Raw genomic sequence first — 26,675 nt, 5'->3', positions numbered from 1 at the left:
ACATTCTTTGAGAAGAAGATTTTAGTTTTAGCCATATTCACCCTCTGACCAGAAACTTTACAGAATGTTTCCAGGCAACCCAAAATCCTATCCATTTGATCATTGCTTGCTTCTGCAAATAACAACATATCATCGGCAAAGCAAAGATGAGAGATAACAGGGCCAGTTCTTTTGATTCTGAAAAGGCGCCAACTGCCTTGATCAACCTCCTTGTTAATAAGTTGTGACAAACATTCAAGACATAAAACAAAAATATAAGGGGATAGCGGGTCCCCTTGTCTTATGCCTCGAGATGGACTGAAATCCACAGTAGCATTACCATTCCATATAACATTGATAGAAGTAGATTCTATACATTCCATAATCAAGGTAACCAAATTAGATGGCAATTTTGCCTCAGAAAGAATATTACTAATGAAATCCCACTGTAATCTATCGTAGGCCTTTTCCAGATCCACTTTGATAGCCATCATACCCTTTCTCCCTTTCATATTTCTCATGGAATGTACAATCTCCTGAGCCACTATAATATTATCCGTGATGTTCCTTCCTGGAATGAAGCTGCTCTAGGATTCACTAATCAGCTTTGGCATTATCAAATTAAGTTTTGTGACAAGAATCTTACTCACAATCTTATAGTTGACATTGCAAAGGCCAATTGGTCGAAATTGGTAAATATATTCTGGAGCATTCACCTTTGGTATGAGTACTAAATGAGTTTGATTTACTTCCGCTACTTCAGACTTCCCATTAAAAATGTTTCTGATAAAGTCACACACTGATTTGCCTACTACTGACCACTGAGATTGGTAGAAAAAAGGTTGAAACCCATCTGGAGCAGGTGCAGTGTAAGGCTTCATGTCAAAGATTGCAGCCTTAATCTCCTCATCAGTTACCTGCTTGTGTCTTTGTTGAGCTTCTGCATGTATGAATGGACAAGGAACTTGTTACAATTCAACAGTTGCTGGCATTGTGGAATATGAATTATCACCCCCAAACCTTTCAGTCAAACCACTCGATTACGAAACTCGCACTCCATAAACCAAATCTACCACCTCTAAATTACACTTCAATTGCTACAAATTTTACAAGTAAACTTCGTAGCTTAGCTGGTGCTGGATTCCCTGCCAATGTGCCTCAGAAGGTCGATAGGCAATTTTTCTTCACAGTAGGTCTGATCCAAACCAATGTCCTAAACACCAAACCTGTGAGGGACCAAATGGACCTGTGATGATGTTGATTGTATGTGAACAGGTTTATGGTTCATGCAAAGCCATCTAGGAGGGCACACATGTTCGAGGATTTCTTGGGCTGTCCTCGATGGCATACTTCCAGATCAGAAGCTGCTTCCTCCATCAGCTGATCTCCCCAAATGCTATTTACTTCTCAGTAACAGTCAGACCATAAACTGTTCTGATGATATTTTTATTCTTTTCTATTGGTTTCTTGAAACTAATTCTATTCATCAGCCCTTTTCCAGATTTGTTCTCTCTGAGCAATTTGATCTTTAGAGATTACTTTTATCACCCATGTCAGAGTTGAGGAAAGCAAAATAGTGCAGGGATTGTATATCAAATATTTTGTTGCTGAAAGTAGGAAATGATACTGACACAAGTGAAGATTAATTTTCTGTTTCCCTTATCATTCCTTTGCCCTATCTATATCTATATCTCAGTAACAGGGATACACCATATGTCATCAACGCCTAGCCTACATGGTGTCCATTTAACATCGTGGGAGATCAGACCAAAGTCTGATATTCATGGGTCCAAATCTCTACCAAAGTGTTGAAGCATGCTAACTTGTTAACAACTGCATCACTCTCATGACAACAAAGAATGATAACACTCAGCGAGCTTGGTTTTGATGGAGCTAAGTTTTTCAACGTTTTCTGGATAACAATTGAACCACAGACGACTCCAATCCTTTGATTCACAAAGGATTACAACTACTTGCCGATAAGCTAAAACTAATGAAACTAATATTTAATGAAGACTTAAATATTTTTCATGCAAAATGGATGCTGCTAACATCTCAACATGAAATATAAACCCAAGTTAATATTCAACCAATATCAACTTCAATCAAGTTTTTTTGTTAATTTGACATAAGGTTAGAGATTCCACTGTGGAAAAGAAATATCAAAGCAGACAGCTGAGCCCTATTTCTACTGATTACATCGTTTTTGGTCTAAATCCAGCAACTTTAAGAGAGACAATGGTTTAAATCACAAAGAGGATGAGTTGAAAATCCACCACTCATCTCTAATGCAAACTAGTAAATCACAACTTGTACTTCATTACAACACAAGAATTTGAGAAGGATCGTTGAGCCACTAATTCCATTTATTTAAAAGGCTCCGATAAACAACATAAATAAACTGAGAGGGTTTATAACTAAAAATAAATAAACAAACAAACAAAACCAAAATCTTCAGTTATTCCCACTTCTATCATGATGCAGGCACTCATCAACTGTATCCAAAATGCTGCATGATAGATCACTAAACTTGGTAAACAGAAAGGAGAAGAAATCAACATAGTAAATGAACCTATAAAGAATAGTACGGCACTATGTAACTATAATATTAGAAAATGGCTAGTGAAACCAATAACCAGCGTCTTACTTGATTTCCCTTTACCTTGAACCTGTATATTTAACACAAAGACAACTAATCCACCTTATAATCTAACCTCTGGCATAGTTAGTATTGAACTAAGACAAGTTTTGCTCACGCATCAAATTTTCTATCTTTTCAACATCTTCTGGAATGTCGACACCATGCGCCTCATGGTCAACTTTTATGACCTGCACAATTTATATACATTTCTAAATATTGAAATTTCAGCAAGCACAACCTGAATTCTTATTGAAAAGGAAACTAAAAATCTAATTTTTAGTCGATAACAATTGGAAATACATGCAGAAATCTTAGGATGTGAATGCTACTATAGAAAATAAAACAAGTGGGGGAAAAAAAGGCAAATTGGCTTCCAATTTCATCGACTCAGTTTCATTCCAAATTTCCTTCCATATTAACCTATTTTCCGCTGTACATAATGCCAAATAGGATGGTTTCAAAATAAAATTGGCTTTACTTTTTTATCCAAACAATTTTTTATGGGAGAAGAATGACAAAATGGAAAAGATTTTCCCATCGCAATAGGTCATCCAGAAATACCCAAAAGAAATAATTTTCTTTCATTAAAAAAGTAGCTTCATCTGGGGCCTAGGCCATTTTGTAAAAGAAATTTTCAGCACTCCAGAAAAAGGTGCTCAAAATGCACATAAGACCTTAGAAGTTCTTGCAATGTGAAACCAATTAAGCAAGAAGTTTAGGATAGAACAAGCCAGTCAAAGGGAAGAGACAATGGAAATTTATAATATTACCTTCATTTTATAACCATTTTCCAGGACCTTAAGCTGTTCCAGATCCTCTTCCAGTTGCAGTGGAGTTGGTTGAAGCTCAGGATATATCTTCAGAAACTTTGCATCATAACTCTGGTCAGACATGAGATGATATGCAGTGTTGTTAATGTGCAGGATGGATAACAATGTGGCTGAAAAACAGAAGCCAGACAGACAACCCAGCAACCACCCAAAAAATGAGGAGAAAACTTTTAAAAAGGATGCTGTTTTCATACCTGAATTCCAAGATGAAGCAAATATGGAAATTGTGGGTTGACCTTCCCCGATCTGTGTCAAGTGGGAATATAATTGTTAACAGTCCAACTAAAAAGAGTTACAAAGAAAATGAGGGCAGCCCACATGTATTTGATAAACTCACTTGTTGTAAGGAATTAATCCCCTTGAAAAATAGATAGCGTAACCTTGATTGTCCACCACACATTTCACTCGATTGGGATCAAATGCATCTTCAGGCTTCAAAGAGGTTACAGCTGTGCTAAACACAGCATCCGGAGCTGCCTGCATCCATATGCATAATAGAAACCTTCATCGAAGCTCAAAGTATTAAATAATGTAAAGTACTGCAATGAGATCAAACCAATGCAGTATAATGTTTGAGATGATTTTTATGCTGCACAGCTGATTCATTTTCTTCACTTCACAGGATATTTCAAGTTGCTCAAATAAATCTTGTGAAAATATTAAAATTTATAAAGATAAACATGAGCTTCTGTTAATTAGATGTATTGTTCATGTTTCAGGAGATGTGTATTATGAAGATATATAAATTCACCTGCAGGGATTTAACAATTCCATCTATTATCTCAGGATCAATGAGAGGCTCGTCCCCTTGAATATTGACAACCACATCATATTTCTTATCTAGTTGTTGAAGTGCTTCATTGCACCGTTCCGTGCCTGCACAATAGAAAAGGAATGTTAACCATTGGCAAATCACATAAAGTTCAGATTTACAATGAACAACAAAGATACCTACCATTTCGACAAGATTCTGAAGTCATTACCACATCAGCACCAAATCCTCGACAACATTCTGCTATTTTTTCATCATCTGTTGCCACAACTGCAATGTTAAAGATAATGAAAGAGTTGGTGAACACATCGACAAAAGAAATTAGACTATTCAGCTCACAGAAAATAATCTTTTGTTGATCCTATTCACATCATCGTTAGAATTACTGTCTCAAGCATTTTCAACGCCAACTGCAGTTTTCCCCCCCTTCTACATGCCAGAAACAAGAAAAAACAGAAGACTACTAACAGCAAGCAACAGTTAGCAAGTTTGGCACAAAACAGACAACCTTTTGGTGAGGAACACAATAACAAACCCAAACTTTAGGCATCTAAATGCGTTAAAACATAACCAAATGAACAAGATTAGCATTTAGTTTTTACCCATAAATCATTCAGGTACACCCTCTACAGATATATTCTAGATGACAAAGTTGCATGAAGCGAAAAAGGCTCCCCATTAAAATTAGGTGAAGCTCGAGATAGTTACATACCTATATGATCCAGTGTAGTTGCCAGTTTGGCCCTTTCCCAAGTTCTCTGTAGATAATCAACTAAAAGTGTGAGTATATAAAGCAGTTTCTTTCCTCATATCAAATAGTGCACTATAATTCAAAAGGTTTCCTGCAAGGTAAACATGCCATCAGATATCATATAGATAATCCCACTTCTTTTTGTTTCGAAAGATGAAAATTCGACAATGAAAGATCAATTAATAAGAACACATTTCTTCGCTAATCTTTACTACTCAGTTTCAGGACGGGATCAACTTAACACATAGCGCCCCAGAACTATGCTGTCGTATCACACGTTGATCCTTCCGAGAGAGGACATTAATTCAAATCAAAATTCAAAATAATTTCACACAAGCTCGGTTCGGCCCGAAACAGAACTTAAAAAAATGTTTGCTTGTGGAAAGTTACATAATTTCAGATATGTTATACAATTAAAGATACCAAAAAAAACTATCAAAAACAGGCCTAGACGGGCAGTTTAATGAGCTTCTGCAACAAAACAAATTACTAATCACTTAATGAATCCGAATATATAAAACCCATACCAGATCTCATATCAAATCACTGAATAACACCTCCAAAATTCACATACAAAACTAAAAGTTAAGAGATGCAAACACTTCAAAAGAAGAAATGAAATGAAAAGGAGGCTAAAGGGTACCTGGATCATGGGTTTGCCAAGGATATTAACAAGTGGCTTGCCTTCAAACCGAGAAGAAGCATAGCGGGCGGGTATGATACCAACAACCTGGCTCCTAAACTTTCTGTACCGAACCAGATAAGCACCAGCGCCAATGGCCGCAGCAATTGCACCCCCGGCTACAATGCCGTGCACGATCCATGATCTGGTCGATGAAGACCCAGAAGAACAGGAGGAGCACATTGTCATGTTTGGTTGTCGTGAGTGTGGTACTCAGGCTTCCCTGGCACTTGTAATTTACTGGGCACTTGTAAATCTACGAGTGATTACTGATCAGTCATGATGAGTGATAACAGTGACATTTTCGGAGGAGGAAAATACCCTCTTTTTTTTCCTTTTTTCAGACGATTAAATCAGGGGAATCTTTTATTAAAAACCAGAAGTGTCCGAACCTATGCTGAAATTAATCTTTAAACATTTTGGGGATATGAGTAGTCATCGAAAATTTTTATTTTTGGTAATAGGAAAAAAATTCGGTTATCTGGATTATATGTTTTTCATTCATAATTTTTTATAATTAATGGGTTGTAATGGTTTTTAACATAGTTTTTAGACCCGATCCGGGTCGTTGGGTCAATTTTTTTTTAAAAAAATCATAACGATGTCGTTTTAGTAAAAAAAAAATCAACGGGTTATAACCGGGTTTTTGATTGAGTCGCTAAGTCAACCCGTCGGGTCACACCAGGTTTTTCTTTCTCCTGTTTTTTTTTCAACCCAGTTCTAGCTCCGAGTCTGCCAGGTTACAGGTCGATCTACTAAACTAAACCGGGTTTTAAAACTTTAATTTTTAGGTTAAATTTGATAAATCAATTACTAGTTAGTTACCCATGTGTTGAAACGATGAATATTTTGAGCGTATGACATGATTTTCCCAACTTAAATTTTGGTGTAACCGGATTTTAAAATAAATAAGTTGAGAGTTGATATAATATAATTTATAATTTAACTAATATAGTAAAAACCTGACTTGAATTTATTTTAAGTAAAATAAAAAAATGATATTAATTTAATGTTTTTTTATAAACAAAATACGAAAAATTAATATTTTAAATTCAAACATGTTAAACTAAATTAACTTGCTATATTCATAGGTCAGACAATGAATCTACGAGGTTTAATAATTTTATTTTTTTATTTAATTACATGATAATAAAAATAAACATTCATAATAAAAACAACAAATAAATTTATAGAAAAAAATATATTTTATTTCATCAAAATATCTTTTTTTTATTTCGGTGATATTTTTTATTTTGATAATAAAATGGTTTTTTTAATTAGTATCACGACTCATTGAATAAAAAAACAACAACAATACAAAATAAAATTGGGAAGACTATAACAATTTGAAATAAAAAGAAAAAAAGTGTTATTCTTACTAAAAAAATATTTTTCCCATTCATGCATTTCATTTTTATTTTAAAAGTCATGTTTATTTATGTTTTTTTTTAACAAAAACTTATTATGATATCAATAAAAAAATTTTAAAAAGCATAAATCAATAATCTTTCCAAAACTATATGAAAAAATATAAGAACAATAAATATTTAAAAATTATATAAAAACATTTACAATAAAATAAATAATTTATTTTTATTTAATATTGAGCAAGTTATTTTCAAAATCCTAGAGGCTCACATATAATTATTCATAAAACAATCACTAATATTATCATAAAAAAAAACCCATAATATTCTTAAAAACAAATGCATATTTCTTAATTAGCAGCATGTTTTTTAAATAAAAAAAGAGATAATTAAAATAAAAATTTATTAAATTTTTAATTATTTGAAATAAGTAGGAAAAATGTATCTCTTCAAACATTATTTTCTTACTAATGTGTCTCTTTATTATTTTAACAAAAACATGTATTTTAATTGCAAACACTTTTTTTTAAATAAAAACCCATCATAATTACAAAACCAAGTTTTAATATAAATATTAAAATAATTTCTCAATATTCTATATGTGATTGAAGACAAAAAAAAAATTAATTGATGTAATAAAATAATGTCAAAAATCTATAAAAAAAAACATAGATATTATTTTAATAGAATACCCATGAGCTTTTTTTGTTGCTTATTATGGATATAATAATTGAAAAAGAATTTATTAACATTCTCATAAAAAAGTATAATATTATTTAAGAACTATTATAAAATTTTCTAATAAATTAAATATAATATTAAGTGTTTTATTTATAATGCATTTCAATCAAAATCTAAAAAATATAGAAACAATACCATAGTAAAAGACAATCGTCTGATTAAAGAACTCGAATCCGCATGTCTAGCCCAACAAAAACAAGGCCTGATGCTTGTGGGTTTCAATTCCAGGCCATGTGATTGATATTCTTTATATTTTTTAAAGGTTAAGGGTGTACAATAAATTACTAGCTCTTTTAAAGAAAATATACATAAAACATGTCGTTTTATTTATTTGTCTAGATTTTGATTACTAGAGAGGTGGCTAAAAGGTTGAGTCGGGGTTTTTTCAGATTCAATAAATTATTTCTCACTTATTTTCATATAAAAACATATAATAAACATATTAAAAAGCTTAATAAATCAATTTATAACCCTCTAAATTGATCAAAAATAATAAAATTAAACCAAATAAAAAAAAAATTCTTGTCTTTAAAAACACCTTAATTAAACTTAGTATCTCTATGATACCAAGATCAGCCTTTGGATAATCAAAATATTTCTCTTTTTATCTCTCCTCTTCTATTTATTAATGATTTTTAAAAGGTTAAAGCATAAAATAAATAAAATTAAGGATTGAAATATCAAATCTTTTAAAAAATAAGGATCAAAACTTAAAAATTCAAGAATCAAAGTGTGCTTTCCCTCGCCTCATGAACAATAAAAGAAAAGGAAAAAGGTTGTCTCTTTGTTTTTATGTTAAACTCAGGTCTGTTTGGGAGTGTGGTTGTGGTTGTTTTTTGAAATGCTTTTAATGCCAAAATATATTAAAATGATATTTTTTTATTTTAAAAAAATTATTTTTAAAATTAACGCACAAAAATGATTTAAAACATATAAAAAAATTAATTTTTAATAAAAAAAATTATTTTTTTTAAAAACACGTGTCAACTTGCGTTTCCAAATGAACTTATAGAGTAAGTATTCTTGTAGTTTAGTCTTGTGAGTTTCATTTTTTTTTCTTTCTAATCTCTGATTTGAATGGAAAAACTATAATTATTTGATTTGGATACTTGCTTAATGCTAAATACCATCTCTACAGTTGAGGCTCTCAACATGGCCATATTGAGATCATAAATTCCTTTTTTTTTAATCTTTTTAATTTTCGAATCAAACGCCCATTTTATCAGGAAGTGGGCTGGCCAAAATGTGCCATTTTTTATTTTAAGAATCATCAATTTAGTTCTCAACCTAAATACTCATTGTCAATTGGATCTGAAATCTACATATTGTCAATTTGGTCTTAAACACTTGAGATAATTCTTAATTAGGTCCTTTTGTTAATGCTTATTAAGGTTTCCATCAATTTTTCTTTTTTTTAAAAACAATTCTCTTTATTGAATAAAATATGCACTTTAGATGAAAATTATTAACCAATATTGACAAAAGGATACCATGGAGAATATAATAAATACACATTAGGGACTAATTATAGGTTTTGCCTTTTGTGTTTGAGGAGTTTTTTTCGTAAAAAAAAGCTTTAACTAGATTTGTTTCTTCATAAAAGCTCTATTTGTTTTTACGTTTTAAAAGTGTTTTTAAAAAAAAATTAAATTTTTTTTTATTTTTTTCTTTACTTCAAATTATTATTTTTGTGTTTCCAGATCATTTTAATGTGCTGATGTCAAAAATAATTTTAAAAAACAAAAAAAAACATTATTTTGATACATTTCTAAGTAAAAAACACTTTGAAAAACAACCGCAACCACACTCCCAAATAAAAACAAGTGTGTACTAAAATATATAAAACATATAAACTTGGTACATTACTATGTAGTGTTTCTTTTTTCACTATGGATGGCAATGTTTCTTGAATATTGTTATTTTTTAAAGTCATCAAATTTTATTTCTTTATAATATTATCCTTGCATATTATATTGAAAACATTGAATTTGTTGGGATTTGCTTTTCTTTCAATGTTTTTGAGAATATTAAATAATCTTGATATTTAATTAAAGATCAATTTTATGAATTTAAATTTAAGATTATAGTTAAAAAATAATTGAAAGAACAAGGACCACAATAAATAAATAAATAAAACATATCTAACTACATAAAACTTCACATTGGTCCCTAAAGTTTCAAATTATTCATATATTAGTCCCTGTTGTTTGAATTTTTTAATTTTTTAATCAAAACTTTATTCTATCACTTTTTAGTCTTTAAGAGATAAAAAGTTATTTTAATAAGAAGATGAGAGAAAAAGTGTCTATTCAACCACTTTCTAACCATAATATTGGAGTTAGTGGATTAGTCATAGAAAGAGAAATTTAATGGAGATGACTTTATTCTCTAACCAAATTGAAAAAAATAAATCAAGATTAATGAATCTTGCTTTGATTAGGTTTTTTAAGTGATTAAAAGATATTTTTGAATTAAAAATACTTTTTTGAAGATTTAGGATATTTTTTACATGTTTTAAAATAAAAATAAGTGGAAATTTGATTTTTTAGAGTATAAAATACTTACAGGGCCAACAGCTCTTAACCTTTTACTTTGAAATCCAGGCACGCTTGGACGAAGCACACGTGTGTCTGGGTTTATTCTTGTATTTTTATATATATATTTTTTTTTCTGGAGATCCAACGTCAACTTTTCAAGGATGGACTAGAATCTAGATATAGAAATTGAACCAAAGATTCCTGACAAAGTCATTATAAACTCTAGCTATATCCCTTGAATTGTCAAAGTTAAAATGGATGCTATTACATCATCTGAGAACTTGTCAAGAAGCCATGCCGGGCAGATGCTACTAACCACACAAAAGAGTCTATTAGTTAGCTATAGTTGACAACATGCTGAAAGAATCTACTTTATAGGGTTTTTATGAGGGAAAAAAATGTATTTTTTAAATGTTAGTTTTAGGAGGAATTACTTAACAAATTTGAGTTCTTCCCTTGAATTCACATTATACTTGTCAAAGAACTATCTCAACCTAATAACTTAAGCTATTAAATGAGATTCCAGGATATAATTTATATTATTCTCTAACACACCCCCTCAAATGAAAGCTTTTTGGGCTTCAAACTTGCATAGACCCTCATTACCTTGTGCTTAATTTTTATCAAATAAATAGGGATGATGAGATTCGAACTCGTGACCGCTTAGTCATTAAGACTCTGATACCATGTCAAAGAACCATCTCAACCCAAAAGCTTAAACTTTTAAATGAGTTTTCGGGATATAATTTATATTATTTTCTAACATTTTTTTTTCTTTATTTTTTTTAAGGAGGAATGGGCCTCTATGCTTACTTATTGAGCAAACCTCACATAAAGTGGCTCAGCAGTTAACTTGAGTTTCAACAAAAGTCCACAAAGTTTTCAAGTATTATGACAAATAATACTTGAAAATAAGTGCGATCAAACAAGCAAGCAGTCAACAATTGATTGACAAGCAAAGCAACATAAACGAGAGCAGCAATGCTTCAAATTCCTACCTACAATCTCTTTTCTTTGCTCACAAGACGATACCATAATTTCAAAGTATGCTCCTTTTACTTCTGTGGCACTCAAAATTTTGTTGATTTCCATCAGGCGGTAAACTGGTTGGCAAGCCAAACGTCAATAAAGCCAATAGGACCATTGATCCCATCATTTTACTTGGACAGGCAGCTGGAGGACGATAAAGAGTACGGTCTCAGCCTCTTCAATCCTAATCCGGACGGCTGCATGGAGTGGCTAGATTCAAAGGAAACTGGCTCAGTGGTTTATGTGTCATTTGGAAGCATGGCTGCACTGGGAGAGGAGCAAATGGCAGAAATTGCTTGGGGCCTAAAGAGGAGTGGCTGCTGCTTCTTGTGGGTAGTCAGAGAATCGGAAAGGAAAAAACTTCCATGCAACTTTGTGGAGGAGTCATCAGAGAAATCTCTGCTTGTGACCTGGAGCCCGCAGCTAGAGGTTCTGGCTCACAAATCTGTTGGTTGCTTCATGACTCATTGTGGGTGGAACTCAACACTCGAGGCGTTGAGCTTAGGAGTGCCATTGGTGGCAATGGAAGGTGAAGGGTAGAAGGGTGTATAAGGGAAGTCATGGAAGGTGAAAGAGGGAATAGATGAGAAGGAACTCTGAGAAATGGATGAAACTAGCCAAAACAGCAGTAGATGAAGGCGGAAGCTCTGATAAAAATATTGCGGAATTTGCTGCAGAACTTGCAAGGAAGTTCCATGAAACCAAAGATTCAAAAGTTTGAAAGCCTACATATGCATGGCCTTCAAACTTGAAAATGCATGTTATTTAGCTGATGTAGTTTGCCTCAATCATAAACTTGATTACACATCCCCACCTAATTCAACTAGATCAACACCATATGAAAGGCATGATTTCTCAATCTGAAGAATAAACTTGCACAGAGCATTTTATTTCCAAAGGCACAAGATATAACTGTCACACCCAATAAACTTGCACAGTGCATTTTATTGCCCTTGAATTCACATTATACCATGGTGTTAGAATAATATACTTATTTAAATAAATAAATAAACACCATTAAATGTCGTCCACGTCTTCCTTCTCCTGTGTTCCATCCCGCGAATACTGATCGATTAAAGTGTGTGTGTGTGTAATTGGAATTTTATAATTTGAAAACCCAAAAAAAGAGGAGAAATATGAGTTCAGGGGAGGAACAGACTTTGCTCTTGGAAGATGAACTCCTACTACAGGTTTTTCATTCTCTCTCTCTCTCTCGGTGCTGATTCTTCTCCTTTGTATATATGTATTTATAACGGATTATTGAATGTTATGGAACTTGTTTCTGGGTTTTTCTTGTTTTTTTCTTCCAAATCAAGATTGAATTCAAAGAATGAATAGTAATTCAAATTTCAAGTAATTTGTTCTTTCTTTTTTTTATGCTTTCGGATATTGATGATGATTCTGTATAAATTTGTTTCTTCCACAGACTGTTTCATAGCTAGATAAGCATCACAGACTCAGAAATCTCCAACCAGTTTTATTCTGTCTGATTTCTTGTCTGCATGTTATGTTTGACTGCTCAAGTTGTCTCTTTTGTGATTCTTTTGTCTGTTTAGCTTTCATCCATGCGTGCTGTATCTGCCAACTTATTTTTTTCTCTTTCAAGTCTCTGCCCAAGTTTCGTGGTAGTAGCGTTTATGTGGCTTTTACTGTCTGAGCTTTATAGATAGGAGAGTTAATAGGGTGTGGGTGGTAGATGAGATGCAACAAAAGAATGTATTAAATCTACTTGCGGGCAAATCGTGCTTGTGTCAGCCAAGCACAAAGGTGGACTTGGCGTTTGAGTAAGGTTATGTCTGTGATTAAGCTCTTTCAGAAAATGGAAATGTGCTTAGTGGATTTTGTTTGCATCCATTCTAACATGTACAGGTCAAAAGGGAATCAATATTTTTGCCACTAACTAGCCCCTTCTCTTCTCTTTTCTATTTTTTCCTTTTGCTAATTTTGAACTTGCTTGAGAGATGGAAAGGGTTTTGCTTTATCTTTGAAACTCCAACAGCTTGGTGTTGCAATGTACAAGCTTTGTTTACAGGCAACTTGCCTTGCAGCTATGACCACGGTCTCTCTCCATAGGACATTATGATTATGGATGTCTTGCAGTTGGTGGCATATGTGATAAGTGCCATGGTTTCACCAATTTGCTGGTCACCAATTACTGAGGTTAAATCTGGATAGCAAAGCTTCTGCTGGGGTGTCGTAGGGTGGAGTCATGGCTAATAGAAGATTGTTTTGGTTGCATTTGATGTTTTCCTTATTTGATGCTGAATTGATGATGGATTGCTAAGTTTCAAGAATTCCATGTTAGAAGCATCATGTCCTTGTCAGATATGGATAGCAGTCCCATGTAATGAAATACTTATGGGACTCATTTCTAAATCTGGACGTGCAGGACTCAGTTTATTCTAGAGGAAAAGATATCCAATTAGCTTGAGATGTCGTGTCCTAGAAAATCTGATATCATTCGATTCCAATGCTTCGACAGTTATCTGTATCTGATATCTATCTCCAAGTCTGTCTAAGAATTTTCATGAACAAATGACGAATTTCTGTGATTTGTAATCATGTGTGAATAGGGGTGTGCCTTAGCTGTCAATCCTCTGCTTTCTTATATTCTTAGAATTTGGTGTGTTTCCATATTGATACAGTGGTGTCCATGTCCTGTAATTGTTTCCATGCTGCATAGAGGTTGGACCAGACACAACAGTCTTACCTCTAATTTTCTGGTGGCATTTAAAAGATCATCAGTACCCTTTTTTAACACCAGCCAAAATATAACTTCATAGTTTATCTGTGATCATTATAGGTGCCCATTAAACACCGTTAAACTAAAAACCAGTTTGCATCTTGCACCATGTCTTTGTCACATGTTTTGTATTATATTTGTAGAACGAAAATAATGGACTCCACACAGGAGATGGCTCGGTCGACATTAATGGGACGGCTGTTCTTAAGCAGAAAACTGGAAATTGGAGAGCATGCTCTTTCATATTGGGTACTAATTATTATATTTCACATTAGTGCATAGACTATGCTCTTTGTGACTTCCATCATGCCACATACAGGAAATGAATGCTGTGAACGCTTGGCCTACTATGGAATTGCTACTAATCTGGTCTCCTACCTTACTGGGAAGCTACATGAAGGAAATGTGTCAGCTGCAAAAAATGTTAACATTTGGGCAGGAACTTGCTACTTCACACCACTCATTGGAGCCACTTTGGCAGATGCTTATTGGGGAAGATATTGGACCATTTTTGTTTTCTCCACAATTTACTTCATTGTAATTATGTGCTGAACTCGTTATTTCTATTCTATGCCTACATCTCTGATCAGTACATTTCTGTTTCTTGACCATAAAGCTCAAAATCTTGCTCACATCTCTCAAGTCAATGGAGCTTCTCTGGTTCTAATTTCTTTTCATTTAGTCCAAGGGGTTGTCTACTGCTGCTACATTATATGTTCAATGGTTAGCAATAAAAAAAATTGTTCTAGTTATGCCGATAAACAGGAAAACTTTTATAAAAAGCCTGAATGAAGTTTTGTTGATTATGTGAATTTTTATGTGGTAGGACGTATAGGTACAAGGTTAAGCAAGGTCTATATTTTTCTACACCTGCATTGGTTGCTTTTACCCAGATGTAATCCTTATTGTTTTCTTCAAGTGTTGGATTTCATCATGTCTATTGATGCAGGGAATGTGTACGTTGACTCTCTCAGCAACTATTCCTGTATTAAAGCCAGCTGAATGTATAGGTTCTCTATGCCCTCCAGCAACTCCTGCTCAGTATGGGGTATTCTTTTTTGGCCTCTATCTGATTGCATTTGGGACAGGTGGCATCAAACCATGTGTTTCATCCTTTGGGGCGGATCAGTTTGATGACACTGATCCTAAGGAAAGGGTAAAGAAGGGGTCCTTCTTCAATTGGTTCTATTTTTCGATCAACAATGGTTGTCTTGTGTCAAGTAGTTTAATGGTATACATTCAAGACAAAGCTGGGTGGGGGCTAGGATTTGGAATTCCTGCATTGTTCATGGGCATAGCTATTGCTATCTTCTTTTCAGGCACGCCCCTTTATAGATTTCAGAGGCCAGTGGGGAGCCCAATTACTAGAATGTGCCAAGTTGTGGTTGCGTCATTCCATAAGAGGAATTTGGAGGTTCCCCAAGACATTAGTCTCCTATATGAAACCCAAGAAAAACACTCAACCATTGAGGGAACCTGGAAACTAGCGCACAGCAATGAATTGAAGTATTTTTCTTCTTCTTTCTCCTTACCTGATCTACTTTCCTCAGTTTTGAACTAGCCATTCTATTTGATGTGCGTTTTTGCTATCAAAATTGATTGTCATCCAGTGAAATAGTGATTTACATATGCAAGAAGAGTTGAATCTTCTGTTTTGTTTTGTATCCAAATTCAAGAGTTGATCATCAAATGTGAATAGTGGTTAAGAATGGCCTTTCTAGTTAACACTACAATGCCTTATTTGAGGCAAGTTCAAGCATAACTTATAACTCATGCAAGCATAGTGTGAAGAGCTGTGCAGAATACACAGAAAATTTTCATATTCTGTGAAGTTCATACCCTCTCTTATTTTAGCTGTTAACTACTCATGTTTGTGTAAGCTTACACTATGCAGTTATCTGTTTTTTTGCTAACACTTTATTAATGTATTAACGCAAGCCCACAGTTGAACTCTGCTCACTCTTCCCCTTCTAATATCTTGTCATGGTTCCCCTCATTGCATTCTTTGAAATATATATTTATTAACCACGCAAAAGAGGCTTAAATAATGGCATGTTATTTTGTGGAATACTTTGTATTTATTCTCTATCTGGCAGCTGAAGAATCACTGACTTTTCAGTTTAATTGAGTTTTGGCAGTCTGTTATTGGACATATGGTCCTTTATCTGTTCGCCTTTCCTCTGAACTTCGTCTTTACAATATCTACTTGCAATTTCATTTGGTGTTGAGACTACATATTAATGGGAATTTTGTTTAGTTTATGTGAAGAGATTTTATGCTTACATATTTATTTTATCTGATATGCCAAAGGAGCACTGGGAATAAAGTTTCAACAGACCTGTCTCTGCCTTAATGAATTCCTTTTTATTGATTTGTATTGCCTTATCCTCATTTTAGTAAGTTTGCCTCATCATTTAAAAATCCACTAAAATCTTTTCTCAAAAGAACTTAACTAAATTCCTATTTCCTCTAGATGCCTTGATAAAGCTGCTATAATTTCAGAGGCTGAGATAAAAGGTGGGGACTTCAGTGATCCATGGAGGCTTTGTACTATGACTCAGGTGGAGGAATTGAAGATTTTGATCCGCATGTTTCCGATCTGGGCTACAGGCATTGTCTTTTCTGCTGCCCATGCCCAAATGAGTACAATCTTTGTGGAACAAGGGATGCTGATGGACAAGACAATTGGTTCTTTCAACATCCCTCCTGCTTCTATGATCACAATTGATGTTATTAGTGTTATTTTCTGGGTTCCAATCTATGATAGGATCATTGTTCCAATTGCAAGGAAGTTCACTGGCAGAGAGAGGGGCTTTTCAGAGTTGCAGCGTATGGGAATTGGCTTGTTCATTTCTATGCTATCAATGACAGCTGCTGCTTTGCTAGAGATTAAGCGCTTGCAGCTTGTAAAAGAGCTTGGATTGGTTGGTGATGCTGTTGCAGTTCCTCTCAGTATCTTGTGGCAAATTCCCCAGTATATGTTGATGGGTACAGCAGAGATCTTTACAACCATTGGTCAGCTTGAATTTTTTTATGAACAGTCTCCAGATGCCATGCGGAGTCTATGCAGTGCTTTGGCACTCCTGGCTGCATCTTTGGGTAATTACCTGAGCTCTTTTATTCTGAGCATGGTAACTTACCTCACAACCACGGGTGGGAAGACAGGATGGATACCAGATAACTTAAATAAGGGGCACCTTGATTATTTATTCTGGCTTTTGGCTGGGCTCAGCTTCTTCAACTTGCTGATCTACACTATTTGTGCAAAGAGATATAAAGAGAAGAAGGCCTCCTAAGGTTTTTACAAGAGGGGAGGCCTAGTAGCCCCGTGGGAAAAGGTTTGATTACAATGGTTTGTGCATAAGCAACAATTATTCTACTATGACATTATTTCCTTCCAGGTTTGAAGGAATGTATATTACGTTGGTTTAGTGCTTATAATAAAACCCTTTTGGTTTAATCCTGTCCTAGTAAGATTTGTTTTGTAATGATTCAGGGGATAACAGCCAGCTTATTAGTGCTTTCTTGTTGAAATAATGGATACAGCAGGTGCATGGTACAATCTGCTTTGCGTTTCCACAGACAGGTTTCTGTCGAATTAGTAGTTTAATTGCAAAATGGGAATTACCCCACTTCATCTTTTATTGTTTGGGTTAGTTAAGACACTTTTGAGTCCACCTGCAATAGATCTTCCCTGCGTTTCTTTGGCCACAAACCACTGCTAATTGTCATAAAGTTTATCTTTCAGGAGTATTACTGATTCTCATTCCCTGAATTGCCTTATCAAGATACGGTTGCCTTTCTTTTTGGATCTGCTCTTGCATACTAGAGTAGTTTGAACAGATTTGTGTATACAACTTACAGCATCCTTATTTGCCGAAGGACTGGCACTCCATTTATTTTAAAGCAGCCTTGGAGAAAGTTTGATTCTGAGAATTGCAATTGCTGCTTCATTTTTTTTTGGTTACAAAGGAACGACGTCTCTTGCAAGGAGGGGACTAGAACTACCATTTGCATCTTCATCGAATGGCCGTCTTAAATGACTCCATTTGACTTCTAGTCATTCCCGAAAGATCATTAACTAGAGCATCAATTTTCTTCTTATGGTTTCCTAATTAAAGTTCACAGTACCAGGCTCATTCATGTATCTGGAATTCTTTCTGATGTAGAACTAGAAGCTGTGATACACAATGCAAGGCCAGATGCTATGCGTCCTAGGTTCCATATGCAGAGTCATTCAACCTGATTCTTCATCTGATGACAATATGCTGTAGAAAGCAAGTGCAAGTGGGTTTTTTACAACCACTGCAAGGGAGTTGATAGGAAGAAGGGGGGAGTAAAGTTGATTGGTAGAAACTTGTATTTGGACCTATCTCATCCCTAGACCCAGTTATATCACCTAGCTTCCTGTGGGTAAGGTAGATTCTCATGGGAAGGAAAGTCAGTGCTGATTGTTTGCTATGTTGGAATTCTGACGAAGATCATGCATGGCCACCTGTTCTTTGAGTGTCCATATTGTAAAGCTGTGTCAGGTGCTGTTCTGGACAAATGTGATTATAATACAATAATTGGTCCCTAGATGGCGGGGTTTGAGTGGAACAGTCATCATGTTATATGGAAACAATTGGCCATGATGGCTCATCATGTATCCTTAAGGAGTTCCATATAACATGGATATGCCAGATTTTTTGCTGCAGAATGCATAAAACTAAACGACTTGAAGAAGCAGCCATGGATCCTCTTCATTTACAATTCGTAGACAGTGGGTATGAGTTTTTTAGTTTATCTAATCTGTCGTGGATTTATGCTTTTGTCTCAGGGTAAGCTCCTATTTGTTTCATCATGAGCAATGAAACTCTTATCATTTTGTTGAAAAACAATGATAATATTAAAAATAACTCATCTCTTTCAAAGCATAGTAATAGAGAGAGAGGATAACTAAATGACGACATATAAACTCTCTAGCTTCACTAAAAAACTCATCTGGGACTATCTGGCCATTGAAAATATTCTCAATCTAACTATGCAAAAACCTTCCATAATTCTGGTCATGGAAATGGATTGATAGTCTGCTTTGAGATGCATCTGAAACTGGGAAAATTGTTCTTTACCTCCCAAAGCTAGGCTCTTTCCTTTTTCATCCTCCAATGGTTTTGATAAATCTCAATGCAATCTTATCAACAGCTTGCCCTCTAATACTTCTCTCTCCATTTCTCCTTTATCAAATATAATGCTCCAAAAAATCCTCAAAAGCCAACCACATAGCCGATAAACACCATTCCATAGAGTAGCAGTAACCTTTCTCTAGAATCCTCAAAACCAGCATCTTCTTGATTAAGGGAGGAAGCGTTCAAGTTGCAGAGTATCACCACATAAATATTCATTCCCAATGTATACTGTATCATCCTCATTCAATGTATCAAACCGCACAACTGATGGAATCTCCCGCTCAGATTGTTGCGGGACAAGTTCATAACACTGAAAAAGTCCAACAAATTAATGGATGCAGGGATATTCTGCCCGCTCAAGTTATTGAAACTTAGATCCAATGATTCCAAGCCACCCATATTTCCTATGATGTTTGGAATCTCACCATGTAGACCATTCCAGGAGTGTTTGAGCATGAAGAGCCCCCTTAAAAGGCCTATTTCCCGGGGAATGTTTAATTCCGAAGCATTTTTTGTATGTGTGGACCGCATCGAGTTGGTATGTGAATCCTTTATATTTCATGCTCAGATCAACACCAGAATATGTGAATGAAATCATAAAACCAAGGGTTCCGGACGTCTGCAGCTACAACATGGAGTGTGTTGGAACAACGTATTCCATGCCACCTGCAGCAGTTTTTACCTTGCCATGACGTATCTGTAAGATATGATTTGAAATTTGACAGTGCTAGCTGCTCTATCAAAATCATGACCACCGGTAATAAGTGACATATTTGAAAGTAGGAAAAAGAAGAAACAAACAAGACTACGAAATTTCATGGCAACGGAAACTCTAGGGTGCTGATAAATTTTGCCTTCCTGAGAGTTGATTTTTCAGAAATCTAGGTAGTGGTGCTTGCAACTACTTTATACTGCATTTACCGGTCTTTGACTGAGGTAATAGAGAGTTCCTAAAGAAATATTTGAGAGCAGGAAAACATTTTTACTTTTTAATACATCACTGGTTCAAATATATTCCAGAGTGTGCAGGTTTAATTCTTTATTGCCATTCATGATGCAAAACAATCTTTATACAGTTTAGTTATGTTCTTATCAGGATTTTACGGGCTGTAAGAACTAATGTTTTTGTTGTGATTGGAAATAAAGGCAAAGTCTTTTTCATGGAAAGTTCTGCATCCTTGAATGTTCAAAAGAGGTGCTTACCATTTGCTTTTATATCCATGAAGCGTCTTACAAGCCACAGATTTTCTTTTTTTCTTTTCCCTTTTTTGGTGTTAACAATCTTAAAAATATTTGTAGTGACTTTCAATTTCAGGTGGATGGCTTCTTCTTCTTCTTCTTTGAGGAAGCAATTTTTGCTGGATTTATAAATCCACATTGTTGATACTGTTTTCATGCTTTCTGCAGGTTGCTTGCTGTTGAATTTAGCTGAATGTCTATCAGATTTGTTCAACAAGACGATGAAACTCGAATCCCTTTAACTAGTGTAGTTAGTCTAAAGGATTCTCTACATGGTTTTTTCTAAGCATTCAGGAAAAATTCCAAGTTATTTTTTAGGCTAAAATTCAAGATCATGGAATTCAAAGATGAAAACAATCATATATTAGTTTAGTCAAGGAGGGATCAGTTTGTTGTTTCTGTGCTCATCATAAGTAACACAATATCCTGGTTATTTTCAAGACTGAAAATTCAACAACTCAATGAAATTCAAAGACTTCAGACACCAGCAAATGAGATTTAATGGTTTTTACCATGGCGAAAGCAGGACCCTAATCTTTCTACTCACTCTTCCTTGCTTTACAAGAGATGATCCTACTAGCTTCTATTTTGTGTCAAGCATAGTATGTCAAGCATAGTATGGCCAATACCATCAGTTTCTGTGTGAATGAAAATTTATGAAAGGTAATGATGAAGTCATGAAAAAGCTTTAAATAGAAATTAGGTTTTTCATGGGCTACAATCCGCTAAGATGTGTGGCTTGATGTCTACAATTAGCTAATTATATATATATATATATATATATATATATATATATATATATATATATATATATATTGAATAGAAATAACCTTAATCGAGAAAGAAATTGCTTGATTGCATAGGATATATAATACGAGTTAATTTGCCCTTTCAATCATTAATTTTCTTGGTGTAAAATATTTTATAGAAATCGCATTTTGACTGGTCGTAACTTCAAAAAATATTCATGTACGTGTGTTGAATACGAGGGAGAAAAGGTACGAGGATGTGTTAGGGATGATAATTTTTTGTTTTGTTTTTATTTATAAAAATAATTAAATTAATTTTTTATAAAAAGATCAAAATCAGTTTAAAATAACCAGTTTCGATTCTGTTCAATTTTGATTCGGTTCAATTATTTTATATTAAAAACAAAAAATTATATTATTTTTTAGTATTTTTTTTGTAATTTTCAATAGGTTTGGTTTCAATTTGGCTCGATTTTTTATAGTTCTATTATTTTCAAATTAAATTTATAAAATTTTTTTTTATAGAAAAGCATCTTGAAAAGCATTCTAACTGCAAACAATCTCAAAATATAATTTTTTAAAAAAATATTTGTCTTCGTGCGGTCCAATCATGATTTTTATAAAACAAATTTTAAATTTAATTTTTAAAATTTTTTTGATGTTATAATATCAAAAATAAATTTAAAAAAATAAAAATAATATCTTTTTTTAAAACAAATCCACGATTACAACCTAGTTAACAAGTATTGAAACTTGAAAGCCAACTTGATGTCGCTACCGCAGAGTTTGGATTTGTAGCAGGGTATCATGGCCATTGTGCAGGAACGTTGCAGAAAGCAAGGCTGCATGAATGCTTGGTATTGTGATAATTGTTATGGTTGTGGTTAGAAAAAAATTATTTTATAAAAAATATTTTTAATTGAGGTTAGTTTGAAAAAATATATGTTTGATTAAAATTATAGTTGAAATTAAGATTAAACAAAAAATAATTTAATGTATTTGGTTAAAAAAATGCTTTTCAAATTGAGGTTATAAAAAAATTAAAATATATATATTAATATTAATGGTTTTTAATTTAAATATTATAAATTTAATTACTGTTAGTACATAATAAAATAAATAATACTTATATGAAATATTTTTTATTGTTCCGTTGGTTTTTTAAGTGCGTAAAAACATCAGGTAAAATATTATCTGGAACAAAATTGAGATTGCAATTAAATTCTATAAATGCTACGTCATCAAGCGATCTCCTTTTAATTTTTTAAATAAAACATAATTAAAAATTAAAATTAAATTTTTTTGAAATAGGTCGGATTCGTTTCAATGCATTTAGTTAGTTTTGGAATTCAATTATAGTGTTTGATTTAAATTCAATTCATAAATAAGTTTAATTAACATGTTTAAAAAATATAAAATTCAATTCATTTTATCTTTTATATTTTTTATATTATCTTTATTTTATTTTTTCAAAGGTATTGAAAAAAAAGGCTAGATAGTTTTTTTTTAATTAATATTTTATTTTTTTTATGATATTTCTAGAGATTAAATTTATTTTTTTATTAAAATTTTTAAATTAAACTTTATTTCAAAGGGTAGAATGCCGTGTAACTTTTTCTATTGTCAACCACGTGTTATGATCTCTTACCATTTTATCCTTCTAGCCCCACCCAAGCAGGTTTGACTTTTGGCAAATTAAGTATTTTTGTGAAAGAGAGTAACAGTAGTTTGTGGAAAGCAGCTCTCAGCTGCTTTCCGCAAACCTGTGATTTGCGTGGATCCCATATTAATAGTAAAATGCGTTTTATCATAACTAAATATTTATTTTGTGCGGTTTGTTTTAAAAGCGAAAGCTACCGCATAAATGAACGGGCACTAAAACTAATCACTATTAGTAAAAGAAGAAAAATAAAAAAACAAAACATTAGCACTAGATTTGTGGAATTCAAGTGATGGAACCAAGATGATTTTTTCCCTCTTTTATAGAATTAGCTACTCTCTTTTCTATCTCAAATTAAAAACTGAAAATTAAAAAAACAAATAATATTCTAGATTAAAAATGCAATCTTAAAAATTATATAAGAACTAAAAATATATCAATTGAAAAATTGGGGGAGAAGAGTTAACTTATAGCATCAATGTTGAAATCTTGTTTTTTACTTTGGTATTTTATCTTTAAATCTTGTCCTCTTTTAATAGAATAGAAGTAATATGTTTTTAATTTGACCTAAATTAATCAAATCAAGTAAAAACAAATTTGATGAGATAAAAAAATACACCATTCCAGTGTATATAATTATAAAATATGGGAGATTGCATAGGTTCTGAGCTATAGACACTGTTTGGGAAAGTGATGTAAACCATGTTCCATAAAAAATTAAAATTTTTTTGCTAAAAATTAATTTTTTATATGTTTTGGATCGTTTTAATGCGTTGATCTTAAAAAATAAAAAAAATATTATTTTGATGCATTTCGATATAAAAAACACTTTAAAAGACAACCGCAACTATACTCTTAAACAGGCATATATTAAAACCACCATGTTTTTTAATTTCCCTCTAATATTCGAATGAGAATGAATTATATTTGACATAATACAAGCAATCAATTAGAGGTGTAATGCATAAGATTTATTTATTTTTAAATATTGTAAGTACATTTTAGTAAAGGATCCAGCTTCATGGCATATAAATTTCAATCTTTTAAATTTATATAAAACTAACTTCTTGAGATAATATTTTAATCGAAGTATTTATTAGTTCTTTTACAGAATTTATTTGAAGATTATTATGGCATTTGCTAATACTTTTGTTATTTTGTTAGCATATTCCAATCTTATTTCTTTCTCAAAAGAAGTAGTTTTCAATTTCTTTACTGGGAAAATTACCAGCAACAAAAAGAAAATATTTTTTTTTCGGCGCAAAAATATTCTAACCCTAAAATCCCCCCGATAATAACGTATGAAACTCAAGTTTCCAAAGTCGGCTTCTCTCTTTTTTTTTTCCTACTTCTCCAAGTCAAGTGGTAGTTTATGTTTAATAGTTTCAAGCCAAATCGTAAAGGCTAATTAAGCTGCCGGAATCCCATGCTATTTCGTAAACCTAAGAGAATAGGGACAACGGTGAGTTTCCGAGAGAGAAAAGGCTCACAGCTATTGAAGGAACCCTTGCCTCTTCTATAAATATACTACTGTAACACAGAGCAGCTTACAATACTCTCTTTTTTTTCAGAGTTATATACACACCAGCGTTTCATATCCATGACAGAAAACCTAGTTACTTCTCCCTCTCAGATGATGATTCTTACACTTGTACTGCTCTCCGTTGCATTAACAGCACTACTCGTCGTGATGGTTTATGGACTAGTAAGCTTGTGTTGGAGTTGTTTGGAAAATCGGCTCGATATTCTCCTTAACCAAGATCATCATCCTCATGATGTAGAAAGAGGACAGGTAACCGGAAAGGAACAACCTGCTACTGTTGTCAGCTTGCGATTTTCTATCATCCAAGTCGATGAAACTACAGAGTATTTTAGCAATGGATGTGCGATATGCTTGGATGATTTTCAAAAGGGGGTGAACTGCTGTGTTCTTTCGTCGTGCAAACATGTTTTCCATTCAAGCTGTTTAAAGCAATGGCTGGAACTGAATCTGACCTGCCCTCTTTGTAGAAGTTATGCATATGATGACATGCTTCTTTGTTAGGTCTTCATCATGTGTTCGTATTTTCTTTGTTTTTGGAAGGATTAGAGTTCCTTTTGTTGTTTTTTTTTTTTTTGGAATATTAGCTGTTAAAATTAATAGGAAGCAAGATCGTTTTCTTTTCCTTTTTTCTTTGGTTAATTAGTTGGCTCGAGCTTCCTGTGTTAAAAGTAGCTGTTCAACAGGAGAAAGAGTTGGAAATTAGTACAAGTGAAAAACATCCATGAGAATCATGCTCAGAAGAATTTGAAACAGCAAAGAAACTAAAATAATACTTGATAGAAACCTCTTGCTAATACAATCTACAATTAAGATTGAAGAATGAGATTTTATCCTGAAAAATATATAAAAAAAAACAAATTATAAAAATATGACATAATAAAAACTTGTTTCAAGACACCACATAATTATAATGAAATCGAATGACGCCACGAAGTTAATTAATTTTTGATAAGTCAAATTCAGTTCGTTCAAAAATCAAAAAAATATAAGAATCTCTCTCACATGTTAAACTGAAAAAGTTCAGAAGTATTATTCATCAAAGATTCTAAAATTTAGGCTTTATATATGTTTAAATAATTGTGAGAAATTAACCTTAACGGATCTATCATTATGAGCTGGATTGACACACCTACAAAAACTGATCCAAAAACTTTACTAATAAACTCAAACTTTAATATCTAAACAAGTCTTGGATTTTATCTGAAAACCAAAATATTAATTAAACTCAAATATAGAAATAATAATGAAAACAACAAATCTTAATATTAGTTTGTTGATGTTGTATATAATAGAAGAAAAACAAGATAAAATATCTTAATTTCCTAACTTAAATAACTCTTGGCCAAAATTCACCTTCCTAAATCTAGAATTGCTTAGCCAACTTTAGAATTAAATAATCATTCCAAGTCTAGGATTCGGATTTGACAACCCCTTTCATTTCCTTGCATGACTAGAAAAATTCTTTCTTTGTTGCAAAACATCATCCTAAATAATAGGGACAATAATGAATGAATTTTTCAATTTAATTTTAGAAAAATATTTTGTTGATCCTAGTAAAAAAAAAGATCTTATCTTAATTAGCTCAAGTCAACTTTAAACCCCACGTGATCTAAACTCATACTAATTAATATAACTCAAATCAGACTTGATACAAACTCTCAGCAAGCCTATTTTACTGTTTAAATCAGACTCATATATAGGCTAACATGATTTTACCGAATAAACCATCTAAGAGATTGAACCGAACCCATCATCATACACAAATCACGGCCGGCTAAAACTATTTCATGCTAAAAACTCATCTGGCTAAATGAAACATAAACTAAATTCTAATGAGAAAATATATATCTTGGTGGAATGTCCTCACCATTAAACCCAAGTACAAAATCAAATGCCATTCATAAGAAATCCATGGATAAACCATATCAATATTACAAGAAGCTAGATTGGATTTAGTACTGTTGCTCAAGGAATCCTATTTTAAATGATGTGAGATTTTAATGGCAAAGAAGCTAGCCAAAAAGACTTCGGCATTATCTTTATGCCCATCGTTGGGATAGGAAAAGGGGAGAGAAGAAAAACTGGAGCCCTACAATGGATGAAGGGGCATTACTAGGCTCAAATTCGGAATGACCTGATGGGGAAGAATCTGTTTTGCAACCCAACACTTGCTAAAGCGACGGTAATTTCTGAAATAGATTCCCAAGTTCAATTCCCTAACAAAAAGAAGAAAGAACAGTTTAT

The 26,675-nt window shown here is 33.1% G+C and overlaps 2 protein-coding genes and 1 pseudogene across 4 annotated transcripts; 2 read left to right on the top strand and 1 right to left on the bottom strand.

Annotated features, from left to right (window-relative positions):
* Nucleotides 1-2,221: 2,221 nt before the first annotated feature.
* On the bottom strand, nt 2,222-6,040 carry LOC133702835 (3-deoxy-manno-octulosonate cytidylyltransferase, mitochondrial). 2 transcript variants are annotated; one of them, XM_062127150.1, is made up of 9 exons: nt 5,617-6,040; nt 4,935-4,980; nt 4,406-4,492; nt 4,202-4,326; nt 3,788-3,927; nt 3,645-3,696; nt 3,391-3,501; nt 2,736-2,808; nt 2,222-2,488 (listed from the first exon to the last, which is right to left on the bottom strand). In XM_062127150.1, exons 1-9 carry the CDS (start codon nt 5,842-5,844, stop codon nt 2,397-2,399), a joined length of 954 nt encoding a protein of 317 aa, XP_061983134.1. In that variant the 5' UTR covers nt 5,845-6,040; the 3' UTR covers nt 2,222-2,396. The 2 variants fall into 2 exon arrangements, with proteins under 2 accessions (XP_061983134.1, XP_061983135.1); XM_062127151.1 differs by having other exon boundaries at nt 2,222-2,808; nt 5,617-6,038.
* Nucleotides 6,041-11,281: 5,241 nt separating this feature from the next.
* On the top strand, nt 11,282-12,519 carry LOC133702772 (mogroside IE synthase-like; annotated as a pseudogene).
* LOC133703112 (protein NRT1/ PTR FAMILY 8.3-like) lies at nt 12,394-17,653 on the top strand. 2 transcript variants are annotated; one of them, XM_062127539.1, is made up of 5 exons: nt 12,394-12,519; nt 14,216-14,321; nt 14,392-14,609; nt 15,022-15,578; nt 16,546-17,653. In XM_062127539.1, the coding sequence occupies exons 1-5, from the start codon at nt 12,466-12,468 to the stop codon at nt 17,366-17,368; spliced, it is 1,758 nt and encodes a 585-aa protein (XP_061983523.1). In that variant the 5' UTR covers nt 12,394-12,465; the 3' UTR covers nt 17,369-17,653. The 2 variants fall into 2 exon arrangements, with proteins under 2 accessions (XP_061983523.1, XP_061983524.1); XM_062127540.1 differs by having other exon boundaries at nt 12,472-12,519; nt 14,241-14,609.
* The last annotated feature ends 9,022 nt before the right edge of the window (nt 17,654-26,675 follow it).

The sequence above is a fragment of the Populus nigra genome, chromosome 9 (assembly GCF_951802175.1).
Source record: "Populus nigra chromosome 9, ddPopNigr1.1, whole genome shotgun sequence".
Taxonomy (NCBI): domain Eukaryota; kingdom Viridiplantae; phylum Streptophyta; class Magnoliopsida; order Malpighiales; family Salicaceae; genus Populus; species Populus nigra.
This window is presented reverse-complemented; position numbering and strand designations above follow the sequence as displayed.

What these genes read in the sequence shown, in the direction of transcription:
- LOC133703112 (XM_062127539.1), top strand. Translation starts at nt 12,466, where the DNA reads ATGAGTTCAGGGGAGGAACAGACTTTGCTCTTGGAAGATGAACTCCTA. An exon ending in TCTCCACAATTTACTTCATT is followed by an intron (nt 14,610 to 15,021) that starts GTAATTATGTGC and finishes CTATTGATGCAG; the next exon opens with GGAATGTGTACGTTGACTCT. An exon ending in GCGCACAGCAATGAATTGAA is followed by an intron (nt 15,579 to 16,545) that starts GTATTTTTCTTC and finishes TATTTCCTCTAG; the next exon opens with ATGCCTTGATAAAGCTGCTA.
- LOC133702835 (XM_062127150.1), bottom strand. Translation starts at nt 5,844, where the DNA reads ATGACAATGTGCTCCTCCTGTTCTTCTGGGTCTTCATCGACCAGATCA. An exon ending in TTCAGAATCTTGTCGAAATG is followed by an intron (nt 4,327 to 4,405) that starts GTAGGTATCTTT and finishes TCTATTGTGCAG; the next exon opens with GCACGGAACGGTGCAATGAA. An exon ending in TGCTTCATCTTGGAATTCAG is followed by an intron (nt 3,502 to 3,644) that starts GTATGAAAACAG and finishes ATGTCTGACCAG; the next exon opens with AGTTATGATGCAAAGTTTCT.